At 38.1% G+C, this 26,332-nt stretch overlaps 1 protein-coding gene and 1 long non-coding RNA gene across 2 annotated transcripts in view; one reads left to right on the top strand and one right to left on the bottom strand.

Annotated features, from left to right (window-relative positions):
- Positions 1-1,206: 1,206 nt before the first annotated feature.
- kcnh6a (potassium voltage-gated channel, subfamily H (eag-related), member 6a) overlaps positions 1,207-26,332 on the bottom strand; it is a 42,038-nt gene continuing 16,912 nt past the window's right edge. Inside the window, exons 6-16 of the mRNA XM_081378886.1 lie at positions 25,657-25,859; positions 8,481-8,906; positions 6,783-7,200; positions 6,098-6,297; positions 5,563-5,815; positions 4,008-4,201; positions 3,807-3,903; positions 3,418-3,711; positions 2,215-2,398; positions 1,932-2,130; positions 1,207-1,585 (exon numbers count right to left, since the gene is read on the bottom strand). Of these exons, the coding sequence (XP_081235012.1) occupies positions 1,316-1,585; positions 1,932-2,130; positions 2,215-2,398; positions 3,418-3,711; positions 3,807-3,903; positions 4,008-4,201; positions 5,563-5,815; positions 6,098-6,297; positions 6,783-7,200; positions 8,481-8,906; positions 25,657-25,859 (2,738 nt within the window). The 3' untranslated portion in view covers positions 1,207-1,315. The remainder of the gene's footprint in view (positions 1,586-1,931; positions 2,131-2,214; positions 2,399-3,417; positions 3,712-3,806; positions 3,904-4,007; positions 4,202-5,562; positions 5,816-6,097; positions 6,298-6,782; positions 7,201-8,480; positions 8,907-25,656; positions 25,860-26,332) is intronic.
- On the top strand, positions 8,267-11,597 carry LOC308698659. The gene is made up of 3 exons (XR_014031091.1): positions 8,267-8,368; positions 8,460-8,984; positions 11,292-11,597. It is a non-coding gene; the product is annotated as an uncharacterized lncRNA (long non-coding RNA).

Here is a 26,332-nt window from a genome sequence, read left to right as displayed (position 1 = left end):
AATAAAAATATTACATAAAAAATGATAAAAAAATTACTAAAACAGACTAAAAATTTAAATAGAAGCTAACTGACAATATCAATAAATACTATAATGGTATATTGCATAAAGGACTAAAACCCTGATTATAACTTGAAAATAATTATAAGCTTGACTATTTTAATATGAGTGCATCTCTAGTGAAAATGAAAATGAAGAAAAACAGACCAATGAAAATAAGGACAAAGAATACTGATAGCTTAAACCCAGTACAACATTAGTACTTCTTTATAAATAACGTTTAATCTAAAAAAATATGAATAATGACAGTTGTGTGCTTTTGGAAACCTTCACAGTCCAACAAAGGTTTCTAGTCATTTTACAAACATTCATCTGCTTACATTGCAGAGGTGAAATAAACTCCACTGATTTCATCTCAAAACGTGATTTACAAAAGCAGTCCTTCACTTTCCAATCAGAACGTCAAGAATTTGTGAGAAAATTCTCAGACACACATCGCAAGTCTAAACACATCCACACACAGTCACACCACCCGTCAGCAGTTAAAATAACCACTTCTGTGACAGAAATATCATTTCATAACCCTGAATTCATGCCCATTTGGTTACTGAATCCAAATATACAAAGATTAATTTTGTGCCAGTCATTCAAGTCATTTGATGTGGTAATACAGTAGATCTGGGTTACACACACACACACACACACACACACACACACACTATATATATATAATATACATATATATATATAATAGTTTAAAATTATAAAATCTATACATTGAAAAGAAAGTCAAGCACATTTGCAATATCAGTATACACAAGCAATTCAAAAAGCCCAGGTATATGTGTCATATTTGTCCTGGTTTCAGTGATGCTGCTGCCTCGAAATAACAGCTGACGCAAGAAGACGGGATGAAGTTTAGAACGTAAAGACAAATCTCAAACCAGACAGAAAATGTACAATTATTACATGATGGTGTCAAGTGATCATAATGTAGCATCTCTCTTTGACTCTTTGATCTTGTCTTTAATGCCGACTGTGCTTCTCTTCATATTCGATAACAAGTTGAGAGGTGTTACCAAATACTCTCGCATCAGAGGAAAATAAATCCTGCTCTTAATGAGAAGGGATATGAGACAAAACACCTCAGAGATTCAGAGAAATCTACTTTTTCTCTACTGGACGCCCTTGTAACTAATGAGTAACATGAATGCATTTATTGCGGAAGTGCAATATTGAGCATATTAAAAAAAGGAAAACCATGAAAATGTGGTATATATGCATCTTAGAACAGACAGTGGTCTGTTTTTGGCCTCTAGCTTCCAGGTAAGACTGGATCGGACATGTGCCTCTGGATTTCTGGTGATCCCTCCAGTGTGCTTGGATTCTCCAGACTGTCCGGGAGCGATGGGAAGCGCAGGCTTCTACACAGCAGTCCCGGGGGCTGTAGATGAGGCTCTCCTGTGGGCACAGCCAGCTCTGTCTCTGGGGACATGGACATGGTGTCATTGGAGGCAACTGTTAGGTGGATCCCACTGGACAAAGAGTCTGGAGACTTCTCTTTGAAGCTGTCCAAGTCAGGGCTCTGTGTAATGTGGAAAACAGGTTGGGTTCAATACAGTCGTGCAACATGCTCACTTACAGTGATTAAAGAGCTAACAACAGAGATCAGTCTATCTCGCTACAGTCGCTATATTACCAAAGTCTGAAAGAGGATTGTCATATTTGGGGGTCATCAAAAAACTTTTTCAAAAGAGGGTTAATTAGGAGCACCTCAATTTTTATATGAGGGCTTCATTTCCTCCTCCTTTTACCGTTTCCTCCTGCGCTATACTGTTTCATTGCTCATTAAGAATAACTGCGATTAATCTATGCAATGTGTGATTTACAAACCCACGTGTAAATATCACACCCTCCCTCTCTCAACCTACCTTGCCAGGCGATGTACTGTCAGTGATCTGTAAAGAGGGCATAGTGGTATGTGTTGCTGTGTTGTACAGGCTGGTGGGGGGAGCGGGGTGGGCCAGCGGTTCTGGGGAAACTGCGCTGTAGGCGGGGGGTACAGGTGCCATCTGCCTCTGCAGCAACTGCAGGATCACATTTATATCCGCTGTCATCCTGGTCTCCAGTCTTTAGAGAGAGAGAGTGAGAGAGAGGTTTGAAGGCAAATGCAGACTTTGCATTTAAAGCTTGTTTTTTCTCTGGATGTCGGACCTGTTGAGTTGCGACTGCAGCAGCTCCAGGCGGGTTTGCAGTTGGTTCGGTCTGTCCTCAACACAGGGGCTGTGATGGTGGTAGCAGGCCTGCACTGCAGAGGAATGTCTCTGACTCTCTGAGTACTGACTGGCCCTGCGGTCGGGCAAATAGCTGTATAACCCCGACACATTCAGAGGAGCTGCTGTATGGATGAAGAATGACAGAATAATGGACAAGTTAAAGACAGAGAAGACCAAAATGATTAGAAAATGTTACAAATTTGCAGATGAAAAAAATAAACAATAGCTAAATACCAATTTGCATACTTCGACCAAGTACAAAACATACATACTGCACTGGCTAAGGTAAAGGTGGCATGATTTTTAGCGCAATTTTCCACCGGACAAAATTGCGCTTGTTAACTCATGATTTCTGTTCTGTGCGTCTGTGCGCACCAATCTTGCACTTCTATCTACTCCTCGACCAGACCACCTAGAGACTTCGGGTTTTCGTCATTATGTTAAGGAAGGTCTAATCTCGGGAACGCACAAAAAAAATCCAGGAAAAGATTTACTATCTCTTAGTGTTGTGATCCCATGAGGTGAGAAAATTGCGCTAAAACACTCACCGAGTTTTTATTACTTGTTTTTCTAAATGTATTTGCATGTTCTAGATCGTATCCATGCATATTGATGATTTGATGATTTTTCTCATAAATGAATAGTACTTTTGAAAATTGTTTAAAATAATGTTATATCAGTGGCCTAATAAGAGTAAAATCTGTTTTATTTATTCGCTTCATAGGATCACATGATCAGATGAATTCCACCTGCTCTACATGATTTAAGTTGGATTCGAAACTCGGTGCAACACAGGCTCAATAGAGGCTCATTGCTTCTACCTAACTTTTTAGTTATCTACATTATTTTCATTCGCAATCGAGCTTTAGCCTTTTAGCGGCACTTACCAGACATTTTATTTCCGAACTACTGTGCATGAACATGCATGAACCAGCTTAATAAAATGTTGACACTTTCACTTTTATCCATTCTGGAGAAAATTGAATTTTAATCAAACTTACTGGAAATTTCACTTTGAAACTGCCGCAAAATGTACAAGAAGCAACGTAATAACATTTTTATATAATAATATGTCACCACAGGCACATATTTTTCATGATATTGTTCAGTGTGCTGATTCAAGAAGCACCCATCCTTCTACCTGTGTACGGATGTGCCCCTCCCAGTGTTCCTCCTGTGGCAGAAGCTGTGCTGTTGCCCGGGGGCCGATGGCTGACTGCAGAAAGGGAGTATTCCTGCATCTCTGTCCCTGGTGAGTATATCTCCTCTCGGTCAGACACCAGGGGCTTCATGTCCTCCTCACTGGACAGGGAAGCAGCACTGGCATTGCTGCATAACTCATCCCAGTGTGGGAGCGGTATCGCCCCCCGATGGTTACCCACAGGGGAACAGGACTGGACTGGGTACGTGTCCATTCCATCTCGGTCCATCCCATCTGGGTGATGGAAGAGAGAAGAGAAAGATCAAAATAGTATAGTAATGCAGCAAAATAATTGTTGTGGCCCTCGTAGACTAGATAGGCACCATTACCAGGCCGATTTCGCTGTAGGTGGTTCCTCCGATGTCTGGGCCGACGGTACCCACAGTCTGAGTCCTCGCTTGGGGTTTGATGCATGATTCTGTCTGCCTGATACACACAAGCTTCAGTAACTCACATAATTACAGAACACGTACAGAAACATGAATAAAGACTTGCTATCATCCAATGTATTGTGCGTTTGAGTGGCTTACATCTCGAAGGTTGAATGTGATTTCCAGGTTGCTCCAGAAGTTGTCTGAGAAATCGGGGTACATGTCCAACACTTCCAGCAGGTCGTCTCTCAGGATCTTGTGCAGATCACAGTACGTCAGAGCCCTCACGTCTGCACTTGATTTCCCTGGCCTGGCGTATAGACTGATGGGCTCCCCAAAAATATCATTCTTACCTACAGTGAAAACAGGACGAGAGGCAGGAGGTTGGAATAATTAGGAGAATAGAAATAGAGAAAGAAGAACAATCACAATTGGGTGCCAAATACTGTAGGTGTCACATCCACCAGCTGGAGTGCCCTTGATCTCCATCAGAGGGCACTCCTCACTAGTCCATTGGCACCACTTCATGGACTACATTTCCCAGAATTCACTGCCCGGTCTCATCATCCCTGATTGTTCTCAGCTGTTTCTCATTACATTGTCAGTCCCTATATAAGCCTGGTTCATTCAGGGTACGTTTACACGACAATGGTGTGCTAAAAACGGAAAAGTTTTTTTTTTATACAGATGACAGCTTTATCAAAACGATCCCCGTCCAACCAAATCAGTGAAAATGCTGTATATGCGCGTGTCGGACAAGTAGTTGGCGATGTCACTTTGTAAAGAAAGACTACGCGCACACATGCATTTTTCTCCCGAACGCACAAGCCTATAGACACAAATTACATAATTATCTTTTTTTTGTCCAATTTTCTTTCTAAGGATGTTAATCTTGATTATACTGTATTATTACTTTGTCTTCTGGGTAAATTTCATCTTCACAAAGCCAGAACCATTCACTGTAGTCCCTTTTTACTTCCTTGAAGAAAATGCCACAAATGCTTTGAAAACATCTATCATCCTTGAGTCTGTTGTAAAGAACCTTTAATTTCTCATGATGACAAAATGTTATACTGTGTTGATTTGTGTAATTCTTATAAACTACTTGTGATGAATCATGATGTCCGTATGCCCCCCTTATTTCTTACCGTTAATATCTGTATCCTTTAATTTCCAAAAAAAACAAATGAACAGCCAAAACGCATAAAAAAGTCTTCCGTTTTTAGTTACAAGCGGTGTAAGTCACTCTTGGCTAAGTCTTGTTTGTGTCACCACAGAATTTCGTGAGCGCTCTGTTTTTCATGTTTATGGTTTTGACTTTGACTTTTGACCTTTATTGGATTACGCCTTTGGATTGCCTTTTAATAAAATACTTGATTTGGATCCTTAACCTTGCGGATCCTCAACGTATTGTATGTTGGGACCCTACACTGCTGACACAATATAATTGTAATAATATTTCACAATAGTAGTGTTTTACTGTATTTATGATCAAATAAACGTTTGGTGAGCATAAGATACTTCTTTAAAACAAAATATATAAAAATAAGCAGATAAGATCCAGTTACATCAACTTTCTGTGCAAAACTGAAAATATAAATGTGGTTTACTAAAGTTGTTAAGGCAGCAATTAAACTTTATTTTTCAAGCTGAAGTGAGCAATAAAGTGAGCTTTTAAGCAAAAGATAAAGACAGAATTAGACAGAATTCCAACCTAAAATGGCCACCACCACATCCTCTCTGAGGATCTCTATGGAGCCGCGGGAGATGAAATATAGTGCAGTCAACACGTCTCCACTGTGCACCAGAGTGTCTCCAGGTGGGGCATGGGTGGTCTTAAAACGCATGGCCAGAGCCCGAAGACAACCTTTGCTCGCCCCCCGGAATGCCTTACAGTTCTGCAGCAGACTGCGGTTCAGATGCAGACAGATGTCAGCTTGCAGACACTCCGGAAAACCCTTTAACACCTGGGAGAAAAGCAATATTGAAGAAATTTCACATTATTATTAAAACAATTAAAAAATAAATAAAATTCGACCCCAGAAACTGACCAGGAGTTTAAAAAGTAGCATATCAAGTACAAAGCATAAAATTAAAACTTTTTATCCTATGGAGGAGCTTTATAACATACAGTTGGGGGGCCTGGAAGCCCCCTCACTATACTTTGAACACTGTGGAGGGTGTATATAAGTAATTGTATGTACTGTAATGCTGCAGGTTGAATTGCAGGGCATGTGGGTTTAACTCACAGCGTTCATGTCGATGCCATTAGTATAGGACCAGGCGTGCTGGAAATATTCCTCCAGTCGTTGCCGAAGGCCTCCTGGGATCTGATGGAACCTGATGAACTCTTTCACTCGTAGCATCTGAGTGTGGTAGCGAGCTGTGCCTGAATACAACCTCTGAATTATAGCAGACACATTGCCAAAGATACTGGCATACATCAGGGCTGGAAAGGAAGAAGATCAAAGACAGATCATCAGCAAAGAGAATGGTACAAACAATATTTTTATTTATTTATTTTTTTATATTATATACACACTACCGTTTCAAGTTTAGGGTAATTTTTGAATGAAGTCTCTTATGCTCACCAAGGCATTTATTTGATCAAAATACAGTAAAAACATTTCTAATTATTAATGTTGAAAACAGTTGTGCAGCTTAATATTTTTGTGGAAACCCTTATTCATTTATTTCAGGATTCTTTGATGAATAGAAAGTCCAAAAGAACACTATTTATTTGAAATAGAAATATTTTGTGACTTTATAAATGTCTTCACTGTAATTTAAAAAAAAATCTAATTAATGTGTCTCTGCTGAATAAAGTATTATTATATACTTACTGACCACAAACTTTTAAATGGTAGTGTATAATAATGTTTAAGATTTGAAGACTTAGTTATCATGTCTAATATAGATAATGAGTGCACTTACAGCCAATGAGCATGACACAAATGGAGAAAATCTTCTCAGGGTTGGTGTTAGGAGAGACGTTTCCGAATCCCACACTGGTCAAACTACTGAAAGTGAAGTACAGTGCAGTTACATATTTATCCTTGATGGAGGGGCCGGAGAAGGAGTCACTGTCATTGTAGCGCTTGCCAATCTGGTCGGCCAGGTTGTCCAGCCAGCCGATCTTCATGCCTCCGATACGGGCAGAGCTGGTGCGCTCCACATTGCCAATGGCGTACCAGATGCATGCCAGCCAGTGGGCGATGAGGGCGAAGGTGCACATGAGGAGGAAGAGAACTGCTGCGCCATACTCAGAGTAACGGTCCAGTTTCCTCGCTACTCGCACCAATCTCAGCAGCCGTGCAGTCTTTAGAAGGCCAATCAGAGTGGTGGTTTGAGGCTGGAATGAGGAGTTTGAGAGGATTAGTGTGCATTTCATAACAATCACTCTTATATTTAATTTGTCTGCATGGTTGTGGCGGAATGGTTTTTATGACCTTCTTTCTTCTATGGCACACATAAGTGGAATCTCTGAAGAAGTCCTAGCCACTTCTGTACATGTAATGAAAGGACTTGAGCCGTCAAGTTTTCCAAAAAGCACCGTAAGACTACCAAAGACTTCTGAATTGATTGGATAACTTTATGTGAGGAAAAAATCATTATTCACAAATAACATTTTCTCCACTGAACTGTGAACTGCAGTGTTTTGCAGTCAGTGATTTGAACAAGTCATTCAGGCCAGATTTATGAACTGGATCAAACGATTCTTTAAAAAAGATCTGACTCAAAAGAATGATTCATTCTCATATTGGACATTACTACTACTCTCATGAACTCTTGACTAGGGCTGATATCAGGATTTGAGACCTACATTTTGGTCTGTTCCTCATACAAATCTATCATATGGCTTATGTAGCCTTTTAATTAAGGGGGTGAGGAAATAATGAACGAATATCCCTTTGAGAGCTGCTAAGCACTTAAAAGATCGTCATTTTCAAGAACAATGTAGTCAATGTGAGTTTAAACATAAATCTAAAAACGCATAAATGCTTCCAGTGTGTTTATATGCAAATCCATACTTACATAAAAAAATTAATCACTATAATCAGACTCTGGTTTTCAAAGTTACTTCTCTCTGTTACTGAAAGAAGTAAGCAATAAGTATGAATTATTAACATATGAAAATAAGAATTATTAAAATGGCTGCTGTTTCATCATACTGTGAAGGTGACCTTCCTCAATATGGCAGAATCTACATGCGAATAAATCATTCAGCATACCAAACACAATCAACATTATTACACTGCGATCAATATTCTAGATCAGGGGTGCCCAATCCTGCTCCTGGCGATCGACTTTCCTGCACAGTTCATCTCCAACCCTAATCAAACACACCTGCCTTTAATTTTCAAGTGATCCTGACGTGCTCTGAAGACCTTAATTGGTTGCTTCAGGTGTGTTTGATTAGGGTTGGAGATGAACTGTGCAGGACAGTCGATCGCCAGGAGCAGGATTGGGCACCCCTGTTCTAGATGATTCATTGATTAGTCTGAGTTGTTCTTCTAAAGGTAGAATGCTTAACAATTGTACGTTCTGTTCTAGCTGTACATCTGAAATATCATATACCGTATTATATGCATATATTCATTTACCACCTAGTTAGCACATCACAATCCTCACCTCATCTGAACCTGATCTGAAAATGAGCAGGTCGAAGGGAACCGCAGCCACAATGTCTATGAGGAACCAGCCCTTGAAGTAATGCTGAGCGATGCGAACGGGATTGCTGACAACCTCGTCGTTGTGATTGACATAAGTGGTCCTGAAATTGATGAGGATGTCGATAATGAACATGACATCCACCACCAGGTCCACTACGTTGAGGGGGTTGCAGGTGTAGCCGCAGGTGCGCCTCCTCTCGTCCTCCTGCTCGTTGAGGAGAAAGGCAGCCGAGTAGGGCGTGAAGACGGCCGTGTAGAGCACCAAGAGTAGGATGATCCAGTCCCATACTGCTTTGAACGGGCTGTAGTGGAGGATTGTCCACTTGTGGATGCGTGGAGCTTGAAGCTTGTACTCGGGAAGCACATCTGCCCCGAGTGACAGTACCTGGGAAGAAAAGGAGAGATGTTCAGAGGATGTCATGGAGTATCTTTAATTGAAATTCCATTGATGCAAAGGGTCTAGGTTAGTATCGCCGACAGTTTTGCTGGCAGATTTCATAACTACAACATTCATAACTACTTTTTGTTAATTGAAATAAATCTGAAATAAAATAAAGGTAACACTTTACAATAAGGTTCATTAGTTAACATTAACTACCTTAGTTAACATGAACTAAGAATGAACAATACTTTTTCAGCATTTATTGAAGCAATAGTAGAAAGTATTAAAGCGATAGATAGACCAAAATAAAAATTAGCCCATGATTTACTCACCCTGAAGCCATCCTAGGTGTATATGACATTCTTCTTTCAGACGAATACAATCAGAGTTATATTAAAAAATGTCCTGGCTCTTCCAAGCTTTATAATGAGAGTGAATGGCTGGAGAAAATTTGAAGACCAAAAAAGTACATGCATCCATTATTAAAGTAATCCATATGGCTCCAGGGGGTTAATAAAGGCCTTCTGAAGTGAAGCCATGCATTTATGTAAGGAAAATACCCATATTTAAAACTTAATAAACTATAATCACTAGCTTCCGACAGACGGCCGTACGAATCGATTTACGGTGGAAGACTAACCCCTGACCCGACGCACAGCGTAATGGCGAACACGGAAACTCAGAGGAAAGAGCAAAACAAAACACCGGTTGTGAATCGCAAGTCGACTTGCACAGTATGCGTACGGTCGTCTGTCGGAAGCTAGTTATTTTAGATTATAAAGTTATAAATATGGGCATTTTTCTTACAAAAACCCATGGCTTCGCTTCAGAAGACCTTTATTAACCCCCGGAGCCGTGTGAAGTATTTTTTATCAAATTTTCTTCAGCCATGCACTCCCATTATAAAGCTTGGTAGAGCCAGGACATTTTTTTATATAACTCCGATTGTATTCGTCTGAAAGAAGAATGTCATATATACCTAGGATGGCTTCAGGGTGAGTAAATCATGGGCTAATTTTCATTTTTGGGTGAACTAACCCTTTAATCTTAGTTGATATTAAAGGGATAGTTCACTTTGAAATTAAATTTTGGTATGTTTCAGCTTACCTCAAGGGCATCCAAGATGTAGGTGTCTTTGTTTCCGCAGTAGTTTCAATTTTGATATTTTTAGGTCAAACCGCTCTTGTTTGTCAGTCATATAATGCAGGTCTGTGGTCACCACCTCAAAGAGCATGCACAGAGTCCAAATTAAACAATTCCCCATCGTAAGTACACATTGATGGCCTAAGACACGAAACGAGTGGTTTGTTTGAGAAAACGAACAGTATTTATATTGTTTTTACCTCTTATACACAGCCATGTCCAAGTGATCTGAGGGCGCGCGCGCATCCTGGTGTGTGACGTGTACGCAGACTGGTGCATAGATATATACACTAGATGACGCCTTGTCTACGGCAGTTCATTGGAACGAATGTCTTTAAGGCGACATCTAGTGTATATATCTATGCACCAGTCTGCGTACACGTCACACACCAGGATGCGCGCGCGCCCTCAGATCACTTGGACATGGCTGTGTATAAGAGGTAAAAACAATATAAATACTGTTCGTTTTCTCACACAAGCCGCTCGTTTCGTGTCTTAGGCCATCAATGTGTACTTACGATGGGGAATTGTTTCATTTGGACGATGGGGAATTGTTTTAATTTGGACTCTGCGCATGCTCTTTGAGACCGTGACCACAGACCTGCATTAAATGACTGACAGACAAGAACGGTTTGACCTAAAAATATCAAAATTGAAACTACTGCTGAAAAAAAGACACCTACATCTTGGATGCCCTTGAGGTAAGCTAAAACATACCAAAATTTTATTTCAAAGTGAACTATCCCTTTAATTTCAACATCTACTAATACGTTATTAAAATCAAAAGTTGTATTTGTTAACATTAGTTAATGCACTAAACTAACATGAACAAACAATGAATGACTGTATTTTTTTAACTAACATTGACAAAAATGTATTAATACTGTAACAAATGTATTGCTCATTGTTAGTTCATGTTAGTGTCAGGACTCTGGTTTGATCATCAGCCTTTCTGTTGTGTTTGTTTTGTGACTTGGTTGTCAGTTTCTCTCACTCTGCCATCACAGCTGCACCTCATTCTAATCAGTTCTCCTTACACACACACACCTGTCTCCCATTTTGCATTGATTTTCTCCACTACTTATGCTTCTCTCTTTCTTTGCTTCTCTTGCAGTGTGTCTTGGTTATGGTCCGTTTCAATACTGTCTTAAAACAGTCTTGTTCTAGTCTTGCCCTAGTCTTGCCCAGTTTACATGCCTTGTCTGTTTATTTAATCTTGTTTTTTTCCCCATCTGATTTGACCAGTGCCTGTACTCAGTCCAGTTTCGGCTCACTCACCTGGATTTGATTTTCTGCTCTTGTTTTGGATTATTGCCTTGGCTCTACCCTGGGGATGTGGTTCTCCCTCTAGTTTTGACTCCTCCTGGGCCCGTTTCTCCATATCGTCTCTCCCTTGGGATTGTTCCCTCGCTGAACTGACTTCTGACTTTTCTCCTGCCTGCCCCTTGGATTTCGCCTCTGCCTTGCCCTTTGCTCGGTGGCTCGGCTGCAAATTATATTTGTGTTTTGTTTTTTCTTTGCATTCTGGACAATAAATTGAGTGAACTGCTTAATCTGCTCTTGGGTCACTTTTTCATCCCAGCACTCCTAACAGTTAGTTAATACATTAACAAATGTTAACTAATTAACCTTATTGTAAAGTGTTACCAGAATAAAATGTAAATATTAGTTGAAAAACTTAAACTAAATGAAAATTAGAACGAACTGAAATGGGTTGAAGCACTAAAATGACAAACTGAAAATAAAATAGCAATAAAAAACGAATGAAAATGACAAAAGCATTAAATAGCATAACAAAAATTGTCAGCGCCAATAGCCTCATGGGCAAGTGTGCCGTTGTGCTTCGGGTGACCCGAGTTCGGGTCGTGGACCTTTCCTCATTCATTCTCTCTCTCTCTCTCTCTCTCTCTCTCTCTCTCTCTCTCTCTCTCTCTCTCTCTCTCTCTCTCTCTCTCTCTCTCTCTCTCTCTCTCTCTCTCTCTCTCTCTCTCTCTCTCTCTCTCTCTCTCTCTCTCTCTCTCTCTCTCTCTCTCTCTCTCTCTCTCTCTCTCTCTCTCTCTCTCTCTCTCTCTCTCTCTCTCTCTCTCTCTCTCTCTCTCTCTCTCTCTCTCTCTCTCTCTCTCTCTCTCTCTCTCTCTCTCTCTCTCTCTCTCTCTCTCTCTCTCTCTCTCTCTCTCTCATAAAAGGCAAAAATAAATCTTTTAAAAAAAAAATAAGTATATATATAAGCATAACAAAATTACAAAAATGTAAAAAATGAAAACTAAAAAAATGAAAAATAAAATGAAAACTAAAAACAAATCTTCATTGATATTAATAAAAAAACATAATAGCATATAAATAATACCTACTAATACTAATAACACTAACTGTAACTCGATCTAAAATTAGCTGTGTATTCAGACACAAGGCAATATATGAATTGCATATATTTCCTTATATTATAGTAATGCATATAGTAATAAGGAATGCATATATATCTACTGCAATTATTCAAACAAACATGCCTACTACAAGTTGAAGTCTATGAGTGACAGTGTAAAATGTCAGAATATACCTCAATAGACCCAAACACACACACACACACACACACACGAGGAGATACAACGGACACTAGATGATATCTTGTTCAAAGGCATTTAAAAAAAACAGACATTTCACTCAGTGCTTTGAACTGTATTGTCAGATCTCATTTTAACCCAGAGCACGAAACATCTGCAGACATCTGCTCATCTTTCATGCTTTGTTCTTCAAGATATAAGCCTCCTCTTCCTCTTGACATGTGCCATTATTAAAAGGAAGGGCAGCAGTCATGTCCTATAGACAAGAACCAATTCTAAAGGGCACGGACTGAAGAAACGCGCCACAGGGGGTCTGTCTCTGAGCCGAGTGTATGTTAATCGACCATACACACACACACACACACACACACACACACACACACACACACACACACACACACACACACACACACACACACACACACACACACACACACACACACACACACACACACACACACACACACACACACACACACACTTAAAAAGTATTATTTAAGTAGTCTGACTTGATCTGCCTCTGAAGTCACACAATAGCTTTGTGTGAGGAACAGAGCCATTTTAAATCAAACACGGCAACATGACACCTCTAGGCCTTATTCACAGCAGCGCCTTGACAGGTAGGAAAACGAGGCTGTGAGGATGTTTTCAAGCTGTATTAAGCTCCTAGATCACTTATAATTTTCCACAGCTTATGTTGTCTGGAGTTTTTTGTCTACTGAAATTTCTTGGAAAGATGTTTTTGCAGTGTTTCGTAAGCAGAACAATCCAAAATTAAATTTATTAAATAACATTAAATAACAGTACAACCCACTGTAGAGATGTATGTCAATCCCTCACAGCCTCGCTTTCATTCCCATTAAAAATCAAAGATTGCGCTGCCGTGTATAAGGTCTATGGCAGAGGTTTGACGTCATGACTTATGTCGAAAAGACACTTACAAACCAATGACGTTTGAAGTTATTGACATCCAAACTTCACCATTCACAGTCAACTATTTCACATTCTCTCGGACATTAATAGCCAAGGTTTGTATTGTGTTACTGAGAGGCTTTGCAATGTGGTCTGGATCAGTTCATCCATTCACATTCACATGTCACGTCAGAACAGACTCCAGAACAGACTCCAGCTTCCAATTACCTCCCTCGACTCTGATCAAAGATCAATCGCTGGCCATGGCTCTTAAAAACAAGGGTCCAAAAGAGGATTTTCATAGAGATGCCATTTTGTTTTGTTTTTTCAGAAAACAATTCTTAAAAGAACCATTTCTTATTTTTGCAGTGTGAAGAACATTTTAATAATCTAAAGAACTTTTAGGTTCTTTTTCCACTATGAAGAACCTTTTGTGCAATAGAAAGTTCCATGGATGTTAAAGGTTCTTTATGAATCCATAGATGCCAATAAAGAACCTTTCATTTTTAAGAACAAGCAAGAAACTTCACTGTACATTGTCTCTAATAGAGACAAAAATCCCCCAAATAAATAAAAAAATAACCAAAGTTAAGACATTATGCAACAAGCACTTTTTTTTATATATGTCCAACACATTATGTCAACAAGTATGCAGCAGGGCTATATATGTAACTGCTGAACTATTTCACACTGAGACCTATTTTCTGCCAGAGCTTTTCCCCAACAGAAAATCACTCCTTTAATACACCATTAGCAGCCCATGATTACTGCTTGCACAGACGACCATGGCAACCACTGGCTGCCATGGAAACTACAATCGGAGAACATCAGTTGATCGGAGAACATCAGTCATGTGGAAAAAGTTGGTCGATTTTTTGGGGAAAGTGTTCTTTTGAAAGAGTTCTAAATAACGTTCAAGCATTGATAATAAAACCTCAAACCTAGTACTGCAATTTTTTTGTTGAAATTAGTATGCATTGCAGGTTTCCTTTCTTTTTCTTTTACACAAATTTCAGAACACATGACAACCTAATGCAAATCACAGCCTTATGCATTTTCACTGTCAAGGAAGAAATGAATGTGAAGAGGCATGTCTTTTTCTTATTTTCAGACGGTTTGAATCTAATTCAGGGCTTTTACTTTCCTTTAGCATTTAAGGGCTCAGAATTTCCTTTGTTTAAGCAGATGAATGGCTTCATTTAAGCAAATACTAGCTTTATTGAACAGAGTTTTAATGTAATTTACCTGCCGCCACTTACTATCTATTTAAGCTGATGCAGCTTACTATGATAAATGTTTTAGTTCATTAGTCATATCACATGCCATTAAATGAGAAAGTACATCTGTAACGTTTGCAAAGTACACATCCATTCATAAAATCTTTCTGAATATAACATTTATGTGCATGCCACATAAACTGCAGTCTCTACTGACCGGTACGACAATGAGAGGCTCCTTGTCCATGTTGTCCAAGGTGTCAAGCTGACTCACAACATCCACTGCAAAACTGTTTCTTCAGAAAGAGAAGAAACTCCACAGTCTCTACCTCCAAACAGACATGTCATCTTTACCACACACATACTGAACAAATACACCTGATCTAAAGAGAGAAAGAAAGACAGTAGTACTGGATAGATGGACGATGGCAGCTTTCCTAATCCAAGGGAACAAAAAGATGGATTGCTGAACAAACAGGCTAAACTGCCTAAATGCACCAATTTACAGTGGAAAAAATCGACAGGAAAGGGTGTGGTGAGGGAGGGTGTGGAACATTTCCAACAGGTCAAACCAAATGAGAACTAAAAAGGCTGAAAGAGTCTCACAAACTGATTAGTTGTTAAAGTACAGCATGGGGGGGGGGGGGGTATTGCTTCAGTTTGATAATGTAGAAAGAATTTATGAGCTTAAATAAGATCAGTGCATCTGCAGGTGAATGGAGAAAGAAATGCTCAAAATCCTGAATGAACCTGAATGAAAACCACAATCCTAATTGACATTGACTATTCCATGAAGAACCTTTAACATTCATGGAACATTTCTGTTGCACAAAAGGTTAATTATACAGTAAGAAAAGGTTCTTCAGGTAGTTAAATATTCTTCACACTAAGAAAAGAATGGTTATTTTAAGAATTGTTCACTGAAAGTTTTTTTGGGTTCTGTTGCATTGCGACTAAAACCCCCCAATTGTTTTTTTTTTTTAAAGAGAGCAGTCCACAAAGTTCTGTCAAAATATATATCTATCTTTATCTTCATGGTGTAGTTTTCATTCAGTGTGCAGACAGCACCTGCCATTTGTCTTGCATAGGTAATATGAAATATTTTGCGTTATTTTTCCAGAAATGTATTCCAGAAATACTAAAAAAAATATTGAAAATGAAAATGTAGCAATAGCAAGCTAATTTATGTTTTCAGTCAGTATAGACCATCCCTTATGTACTGTAAACTGCTACTGTTCCTGCACAGTATCTATAGTTTAACTTACAGTATATCTGTAGTAAGACCAGAGTAAACACAGGTTTAAACAACAACAACAACAACAATATGGACAGCTCCTCATTAGGATGGTTTGATCAATGTAACAACGACATCAAGCAACTATGGTATATTTGGTTTGACAAATTGTAGCTTAAACAGCTTTCAAAGCAACTACTACTAGTGAATCAGATCTATATAGATCTATATAGAATAGATCTATAACTTTTCATCTAAATTACTACTGAATAAAATAACAATTGAACGGTTAACAGTCTTGTGGCGAATGCCAAATTCTTTATGCTGTTGAAACTAAGGGTTCAAGTTCTAGCTCTTAAAAGGGGATGTACAGATTACTGCAATGCAGGCCTCTTGCAACAAGCAGATACACATAAAAGATGATATATGGTCATTACTGAAAATGTTTCCATTGGACACAGTCATTATTCAGAAATATTTAACTGCTAAATGCCACGACTGACCAATCAGAATCAAGTATTCCAGAGAGTCTCTTCTATATTAAGTTATAGCAGTGTCTATTTACACTAAAGGCAAATAGTCAACCTTGTTGCCAAAGTTGATTTTCACTAACTCTGCCCACCAAAGATCAAATATTTTAATTTTAGTTAAAATAGCATTTTACTTAAATAGCATCTATTAGTATCTGCACCTAGTGTAAATAGTGTATTTGTGATGCAAACAGTATCTATCACTATTTACAGAAAGTGTAAACAGCATCTACTTTTTTACATTGTAAATAGACATTGCCTTGTTGTTCAGGAAGTCTCTTATCGTCTTATCGTTCAGGAAGTCTCTGAAGTTTTATCTGTCATCACACAGTACACATGTAAGTTTCTTGATTATGGTGGGGACTTTCCATATACTTATTTTTATAATGAGCTAATAATATTTCTAATTCTACCCCTGCACATCACATAAACCTTTCAAGATATACATTAAGTCATTATTTTTCCTCATGGAGACCATTGCTAGGTACAGATTTTGCAATTAAAGAGTGTGTTTAAATGAACTTATTAAGCCGATAATGCCAACATTGTTTGTAGTTAACACAGTTGTAGTTGTAGTTGTAGTAAACACGTTAAACCGTTTTCCATTATCAGCATATGGTTTTATGTATTATCAATAAACTGATCGGCACAGCTAGATTTTTGCCCAGTAAACCCTGATTTCGCCCGGCATGTAAACACTCAACCTAAGTTATTTTGGCTTATTGAAGTCTGCATTTGTGATATGTAACAGGAAGGCATCCTTACAGCAGATCAAACCAGAGTGTTTCACTGTAGGAGAGGAAGAAAATATATTGTACACCCAAAAAATGATAAAATGTGTTCCCATCTTATGCAGCCGAAGGAGAAATGGTACTGTTATCATTGAACTGAGTTATCATTGGTGCACATGTAAATATGCTCATTGTGTGGGCATCTGGTCTCCATACAATAGTCAAAATCTTTCCCACACACGCACACACACACACACACAGTCTAATTGCTCGATTTCATGTGGCAAAAAGAAGCCAGCAACCCTGAAAAGTGGTCATAAACAGCTCTCTCTCACACACACACACACTACAGCATAAGTTTTCAGTGAGGGATAAAATAAATGCTAATTTCTACACTATGCAGTCATCAAAACACAAATATGTCCATGCTCAATTTGAGGATCAATATAATGCAAATATGTTTGAGATTTAATACACTGTGCATATTTTATATATCTATTTCGTAACTATATCAACAGTTACTCATCATGTGGAGTCACAGTCCTCTCTTATCAGTCTGCACATGTCAGTGGACACACAAACACGCTGTGTGAGCGCACATTCAAATCCATGTGCTGGTGAGATCCTAATGACAGAAGGTGCTCACATGCACATACACGAATTCACTGGAGCGAGATATTTGTGCTTATTGATATAATCTAACACTCTGTTTCATAATGATGGAACCAGGCAAATCCATTGTCACAGTCAGCACGCTGTCCACAGCTGCAAACTTGGTGTGACACACACACACAGATACTCAAAAGTAAAACATGCACTCTGCAAAAAACATCACTAACAGCTTTATCTTGTACCTAACTAAGGTCAATGTAACATTTCCATGATGTGTTTTTGTCACTATTTGTATTAACAAATAATTTCAAAAATTGCTCACAGCCTGAAGAAAATGTTTTAACACGCAACATTGCGCTTCAACATGCAAAACAAAAACATGATAAATGGAGAGAAGAAAGGAAAAACAAAGTAAAGCAAACTGAAAGGATGTGTTCACATGCAACCACAACAGACTAAACTAAAACAATGGGGAAGGGCAACAAGAGAAAGCAAAAAATAAAGATAAAACAAAACAAAGTAATGACAACGAAAAAAAAAAAAACACCGTGAAAGGCAATAAAAAAACCTAAACATAAAAACTGGAAAAACAAACAAAAGTAAAATATGGAGATGTAACAACAAGCCACTACTACAAATAAAATGAGCATATGGTGAACGGCACGAAGACAAAACAAAGAAATAAAGACAAACAAACTAAGGCAAAATAAAGGGCCACTGCTACAAATAAACTGAACATACGTCGAACGGCACGAAGACAAAACAAAGAAATAAAGACAAACAAATTATGAGGCAAAATAAAGGGACATGTCCTCAGGCAAAAACATGTCTCAGTTTGCATGTCTCACAAGCCACAAAAAGTCAACAGAGTCTGACACTGAAACAACACCAATAACAGTGATCTATGTGCGTGGCATCAGCTGTCAGTCAAATCCATCCAGGTCCTGACCTTTTTTTTTTTTTTTTTAACCAGGTGAGGGAGGTGAAAATCAAGCAGAGTGAAAGAGAAACACAAAGCAGCGCAGGTAAGAAAAGAGAGTGGATGAGGAGGAGATAAATAAAGGTCAAGGCAAGTCTGGTACTTACAGGCTTAAGTTTCTGTTTCAAGCTCATGGTGGCATTCTCTGAGCAGTGCTGAGACAGACACACACAGCACTGACACAGGGAAACACCGCCCTTCCACGCTCGCTCTCTTTTTCCTCACAAACACACACACACACACACACACACACACACTGATAAAGGTGTGGAACGGACGACAGCCATCCTATTTGCATACAGATTAGTCTGCGTGGACAGAATATGGATGTGATATATGCATTAAAAAAGATGTATTTCACACACACGCTGTTTGCACTTTTTTGTGCTCTGAAACCCTAAGTTTTTCCCTTTCTTTTAATAGTTTTATTAATAAAACATGTTCTAATGTAGTACAAGCAGGGCTTGACATTAACACCCGCCAAATGCGGGTGGATTTTGCTCGTGGCGGGTAACATAGTCACTCCAACTAGCCACTTTGGCGGGTTGAATAATTGTAGTCTTTTCAAAAGACAACTGAAATAAGCGCGAGACTATGACACTACAACTCCCATGAGAATTAGGGCTGTCAACGAATATTCTAAATTCGAATATATATTCGAATAGTTTTAAAAAACAGAATTTCGAAGGTGAAAATGAATATTCCAATGTGGAAAAACGCCCGTGGTAACAGAGGCGCGGCAGTCTGCTTTGCGAGTGAGCGCGCTGCCTGAGGGGTCAGGGACAGGTCACAGGAAGAAGCGTTAACGTTAAACAGAAACATTACTAAAGTGTAGGCTACTGTACTGACTGAATAGATAGGCTATTGCATGAATAAGGTAGGTTAGATAGCCTACAGCAGTTTCATGCACTGCAGGCTTCCACTGGTTTGATTATTTACCGTTTGATGTCAAGGAAAAGTTCTGTTTACCACAGCACAGCTCGCTCGGAGCGTTCAATGTCGGTTCTATATACTGTAAAACTTAATGTTAATAATATTTGTTTCAATCACTGAATGAAGCCTGCTATATAAGAGTCGCGACCTTAAATTGCTTGCACAAAACTCTTGATCAGCACTCAACATTTGCTTATTGTTGTTGTTCATTTAAGCCGTTAAGCGCAGAGAGCGTGACGCCTCATTCGCGCCGCAAGACCTCCAGACGCGCGTAAACGCATCTTAACATTGACTTAACATTGAAATCACTCTCGCCAGACGCTCTATTCGCGTTTGGTGTGAACGCAGCATGGGTGAGGGCGAGAGAGAGAAAGAGTGCCTACGTGCGAGCGAGCGAGAGTGAGGTCTGCGGTCTTGGCCAGTTGATTTACTTGTTTTTGTGTAGGTAATACGTTGTCAAATATGTTTAAAATGTGTTTAAACTTAAATAAACTACCTATACAAGTAGTTATGTCTCTTTGTATTAATTTGTCCTGTTATTGACGTGATGCGCGTCATTGACAAAATGCGCAACCAGATGTTCGAATAGTGAGGGAATATTCGAACGTTATTTTGAGCAATTTTGAAAGCCCTAATGAGTTTTACATGCACACAGTGTTGCCTTGCGCTTGCGCGCTAGTGACCGACAACACAGAAACGAAGAGACCGCTAGCTGCCCTGCTGGAGTTACGTCGTATGCCGGGTGGAGCTATGTGTCGACATATAATACATAATACATAGTTTTATTTAAAAAAAGGAGCTTTACACAACCTTATCAGAGCTAATGATAACGACCTGTATTGTTATATATTTATGTAGACTTGATTTGGGTGTGTACAGGGGGTTTACATTTAAAAGGGTTGTAAATCTAGTTCAAGTAAATTTTAGCACGCCACTCAACTTTTATCTGGTAATTTCACAACAACAAAAATGTGGCTAGTAAAAATGCTGTGTGGCTAGTAACTTTGTGAACAAAAAAGTTAATGTCAAGCCCTGAGTACAAGTATTAGTTATATAATGGAAATCTCAGTTTCAATGTAGAATTTGTAATTTTGTAAAGACAGTGAATTGGTTGAGGGTGTAAATGATGTTCATGTATTGAATAGTGTCACTGTAACTACACTTCATATGCTTGGAACTGATATTCTGGGAGGCATAATGTCAAATCAATGCATTTGCCCTCTACAGCGGGACTGTGGCGTGCTTATGTCGCATGCCTATTTACACTTACACTTATTATTAGAGCAATTATGCTGCATTGCTGAAGTAAAAGCAGGACAACTGGAACCTGATTTTTCTTGTCCTTTCAGATTTTTGTATACACTAGCATTTAAAAGTTTGGGGTCAGTAAGACTTTGTTTTTTTTTGTTTTTGTTTTTTAAAGAAATTAACACTTTTCTTTAGCAAGGAAGCATTAAATTGATCAAAAGCGACAGTAAAAAAGATTTCTATTTCAAATAAATGCTCTTCTTTTGAATTTTCTATTCATCAAAGAATCCTAAAAAAAAGTATCACGGTTTCCACAAAAATATTAAGCAGCACAACTGTTTTCAACATTGATAATAATTAGAAATTTCTTAAACACCAAATCAGCATTTTGCAATGATTTCTGAAGGATCATTTGACACTAAAGACTGGAGTAATGATGCTGAAAATTCAGCTTTGACATCACAGAAATCAATTACATTTTAAAAAATATTTAAAAATAGAACAATTATATTTTACTTTTTGATTGTATTTTTGATCAAATAAATGCAAACTTTGTGAGTATACTTTTGAGACTTCTTTCAAAAACCTAAAAAAAAAAAATCATTCTTACAGGAGGAGAGAGAGGAGCAGGACCGAGAAAGGACCTTGAGCCAGGACTTGAACTTGGGTCACCCAAAGCGCATCTGTGCCATATGTCAGATCTGCCCAATGGCTCCAACTGACTATTTTTTTTTCTGTGATTGTAGGACCCCACAAAATTCATGATCATATTTTATTCAAAGGTTAATGCTCCACACATGCGGACCACTCTACTAAAAACAGTACAGCTGGTCACATAACTAGGTACGTCATGTTGTATAGACAAATCAATAGCAACAAAGATCAATGCAGATGATCATTTCCCTTCTTGCTCAGTGTCAAATCGAAGTCCAATTATCAAGCCAGAAATTGCCTGTTCTACCTCAGGACGTAATGCAAACACAAACTGCACATAGGCCTTAATACCATAATATCAAGCTAATGCTCAACGGGTCATAGAAAAGCTGCACACTAGTTATTTACATTGGCATCTTCAGAGTGGCTTAGTGAACATGCTAAATAATGGATTAAAAGAAAGCCAAAATGCAAAAAAGGTTCATGTCAGGGTTAGGTTTAAGAGGATAGAAATGAGTTAAACATACAATCAATGAAAGTGTGCTAAAAAAATAGATTTGTGTGAATATTAGAAGAAAAGAGAAAAAGAGTGAACAGAAAGAGATAGAAAGAGAGAATGAGAGAGTAGGTAGGAGGGCCAGAGAAAGAGAGCGTGTTTGCATGCACACTTTTGACAGATGTGTGTGCGAGTAGAGAAACAGACAGTCAGTGTATCTTTGGCCCCTGCTGTCACTGCCCTCTACTTCCATTAGCCCTAGAAGCCAAGGTCACCAGCAGAGAGCAACCACGCACACGCGCACACACACACACACACACACAGCCATCCACACACGGGTCATGCTCACGCAAATTAAAATGCTCTTAATATTTTCAAATATCTGTTTTTTTTGGTCCATACAATGGAAGCCAATAGTCACCAAAACTGTTTGGTCAAGAACATTCTTCAGAAAATGTTCCACTGAAGAAAAAAGTAGCTTGGAATGACATGAGGGTGAGTAAATAATGGCAGAATTGTCCATTTTTAATAGAACCATCCCTTTAAATAATAGTCTGTGAACTTACTCAAATATATCAAGAGTTATGAGGAGGCTTAATGAATGTTGGAATGTGTCATATGCTGCATTAAAAACTAATACAGACACACACACACGCACAGGCTTTATGATTGGAATGTGCAAGCTGGCAGTAGATTTGTCAGCATGATTGATTTTTCCACTGGAAGGACAACACACAGTCTCCCACGTGTGTCTATGGAGAGAGACGTCACCAATACAATCTCTTTCTCTCTGTCATTTTCACTGTCTTTCTTTGATTCTTCTACATTCTCTGCTGTACTGAACCCCTCTTTTTAGTACTTTGCACTCTTTATCTCTAAGCTATGAAGACAATCTTTCAAGTTTTTATATAAACCATGGCACGAGGAGACCGCACAATCTTTGCAGTCATTATGTGAAACATAATGTACAGTAACTTGAACACACGAGCATGCATTCCAGTAAACCCAGTACACAGCAATAATCACACATAAAACACAGGGTTAGGAAAAGTGTGTCAGTGTGTGTCCGTTCCCTACATAACAGCCCAATAAGCACTGCCCACTTCAGCACAGGACTCAGTGGTCCCCTGTAAATAGGTCACTAACTGCTTGTGTGGAGATGTTACAAAATAGTAAATCATGTAGATGATGTCATCAACCTTTTCATTGGCTGATGAGGATGAGTGAAAGCTTTTGTGATGTCAACTAGTGCAACTTTTGCAGTTTTGGTGTGTATACATCTTATTAAATGGAACTTAAATCTGTAAGGCCCATAAAACCATCAAATGTCAAGACTGTTTAAACCTTCAGATAAGGTTTTGTCAAGCTTTCATCGGTTTGTCTTGACAGAGTTTCCTTTTCTAGTTTAAAATGACTTCACTCAATTTAGTCATTAACATGTTACATTGCTGTTACATTAAATTCTTTGAATTTTAATAACAAAGACAAACAATTAAAAAACGGAGTAGAATTCTAATTGCAAGATAGATTGAGAGATCTAGAGGCTTATATTTAATACATTTACTCATTAACTAATGATTTACCTCAGATATGCTCAAATCTTTATGCTGATGACACTGTTATTTACACCATAAATAGTAATAATGAAATAATGAATTTTAGCTACAAATTCAGAATTCTTTACAATCTGATTTAAATTTGGTTCAAAAATGGTTTCATAACAATATGCTTATAATGAATAAAAGGAAATCTTGTAGTATTATGTTTGGGATTCGTCATTCCTATCCTTCTGATTTGAATATTATTTTTGATGACGGCTTATCTCTTGATAATGTTGATTCATTTAAATATCTTGGCCTTTGGATTGATCCTGAACTTACTTTTAAGCCCCATATTGATTATATTGTTAATAGAACATATTATTGTTTCCGTTTACTTTATCGCTCAATCAATTGTTTTACATTTCAAGTCAGGAAAATAATTGTTTCTCAGTTAATATTGCCTCTTATTGATTATGCCGATATTGTTTATCAAAACACCCATGATATTTATCTTAAGCCTCTTAATGATGTTTACAATTCTTTGTGCAGATTTGTGTTAAGGTGTCCATATCGTACTCATCATTGTCATATGTATGAATTGCTTAATTGGTTGCATCCTAAATCTAAAAGACAATTCCATTGGCTTCTGTTTATTTTTAAATGTGTTTATTTTGTTTGTCCTTTTTATTTGAAACAATTTTTGATTCCCTATAGTTCTTATTCTTATTCACCTAAAATTTTCAGTGAAGTCGGACGTAGGTCATTTCAGTATAAGCCCCTTTTGACTGGAATAATCTAACTGTTTCTACTACCTCCCTTAATCGCTTTAGGCTATCTTTATTTTCTTATCTTAAAATAACTTATCTTAAAATAAATTTTGATTTTTCTTCTACTTTTTTAGAGAATTCAAGGATTTTCAGTTATTAACTGGTCTTATGTTGATGTTACTGATGTATGATGTTGAGTTTTTGTATTTCAACTGTGGTTTGTGGGTGTGGGGGACAGGTCGAGCATTTCTTTTGTTTTGTATTTTTGTAAGGTTGTTGTGTTTTGTGTTATATTATTCTGTTTGTGTTTCTATGACCCCCTTTGAAAATCTCAAGGGGCTATTCTTTCAATAAATTCAAATTCAAGCTATCATTCAAATGAATGGGTTCAGTAAGTTTTAAAAAAAAATTATGTATTATTTTATTTCTCAGGGATGCATTGCATTTACCAAAATAGATTGTAAAGAATTTTACATTGTTACAAAATATTCCTATTTCAAACAAATGCTATTCTTTTGAACATTCTATTTATCAAAGAATCCTGAAAAAAATATTAAGAACAACTGTATTCATTATTTCAAGTAATGCCTCCAGAGCAGCAAATCCTAATATTAGAATGATTTCTGAAGGATCATGTGACACTTGAAGACTGGGGTAATGAGGCTGAAAATTCAGCTTTGCCAAAACAGGAATACATTTAAAACAAATTCAAGTAGACAACTGTTACTCTAAATTGTAATCAAATTTCACAATATTACTGCATGTTTTACTGTATTGTTGATCAAATTAATTCAGCCAAAAGAGCATAAGAGACTTAAAACAAACAGTATAAAATCTTACTGACTGCAAACTTTCGAACAGTGGTGTATGTATCTATCATATTATAACATAGGATAACTGCAGTTAATTTGATTATTGTTATATTGCACACACAATTTTGTTAGAATATAAATTATTTCTGCCCTAATTTTCACATTACTGAGGTTTCTACAATCACTTGGCTTTTTTTATTTTTTATTACAACATGTGTATAGCAACAGTACCATAAATAAATCATAGGGTATAAATAAATCAAATGACAAAATCAATAGGGCTCACTAAGGAAACAGGAACAAATGACTGAATCAGACAATACATTTGCATGAAAATGTGTATGAAATACGTTGCTGTGCTGTCAAGTACTTTTTCATATTACCTGCGTGACTTGAGTGACCTTTTCTGAGACGTTCTGTGTGCGGTCTTTAATCTTGCTGGGTGCTATGATCTCGATCTCAGTGGGGGAAGGTGGCCTGAGGAGGTCCGAGCCGAAAGATATCGTCACCTGAGGGATGTGGCCAATGGCACGGTGCCGCATCAAATCAGAGTCTGAGGTGGAGTTTAAGTTACTGGGCTTCAGATCTGAGAAAGAAATATCACCCTCTGATCAGTTTTCATCACAGTACTCAAAAACAATTGATTAAAAACAATGTCATCCCACGTGACTTATCCTGTATGCATCTCCCAATTGCATTGCTGGTTATGCCACTGTTTGAGTATGCAATAATGAAAATGTGTTATTATAAACCTATGAGTCATTTGGACACCTATACAGAGACAGAATAAAAACTTTAGAGCTCGCACACACACACATGCAGAGCACCAGACGCATCAGGGGTGGCTGAGGTAATCACAGTCGCACAAAAGCATTGATTAGGACTACAGCTACAGAAATAGGTCTGTCAGGCCGCCACATGTGTCCATCTCAGCAGGGAACCAACTAGTCTTATTCTGGACTTCCAGAGACTTAAATGGTACAATTTAACATATTCGAATGGGCCGCTTTGTTATGCTCATTATGCTTTGTCCTGCTTTTTGGAGTTGTTCCATAAAGC

The sequence above is a fragment of the Scardinius erythrophthalmus genome, assembly GCF_964197995.2.
Source record: "Scardinius erythrophthalmus genome assembly, chromosome: 1".
NCBI lineage: Eukaryota > Metazoa > Chordata > Actinopteri > Cypriniformes > Leuciscidae > Scardinius > Scardinius erythrophthalmus.
The sequence above is the reverse complement of the archived record's forward strand: the minus strand, read 5'-3'. Positions and strand labels throughout refer to the sequence as shown.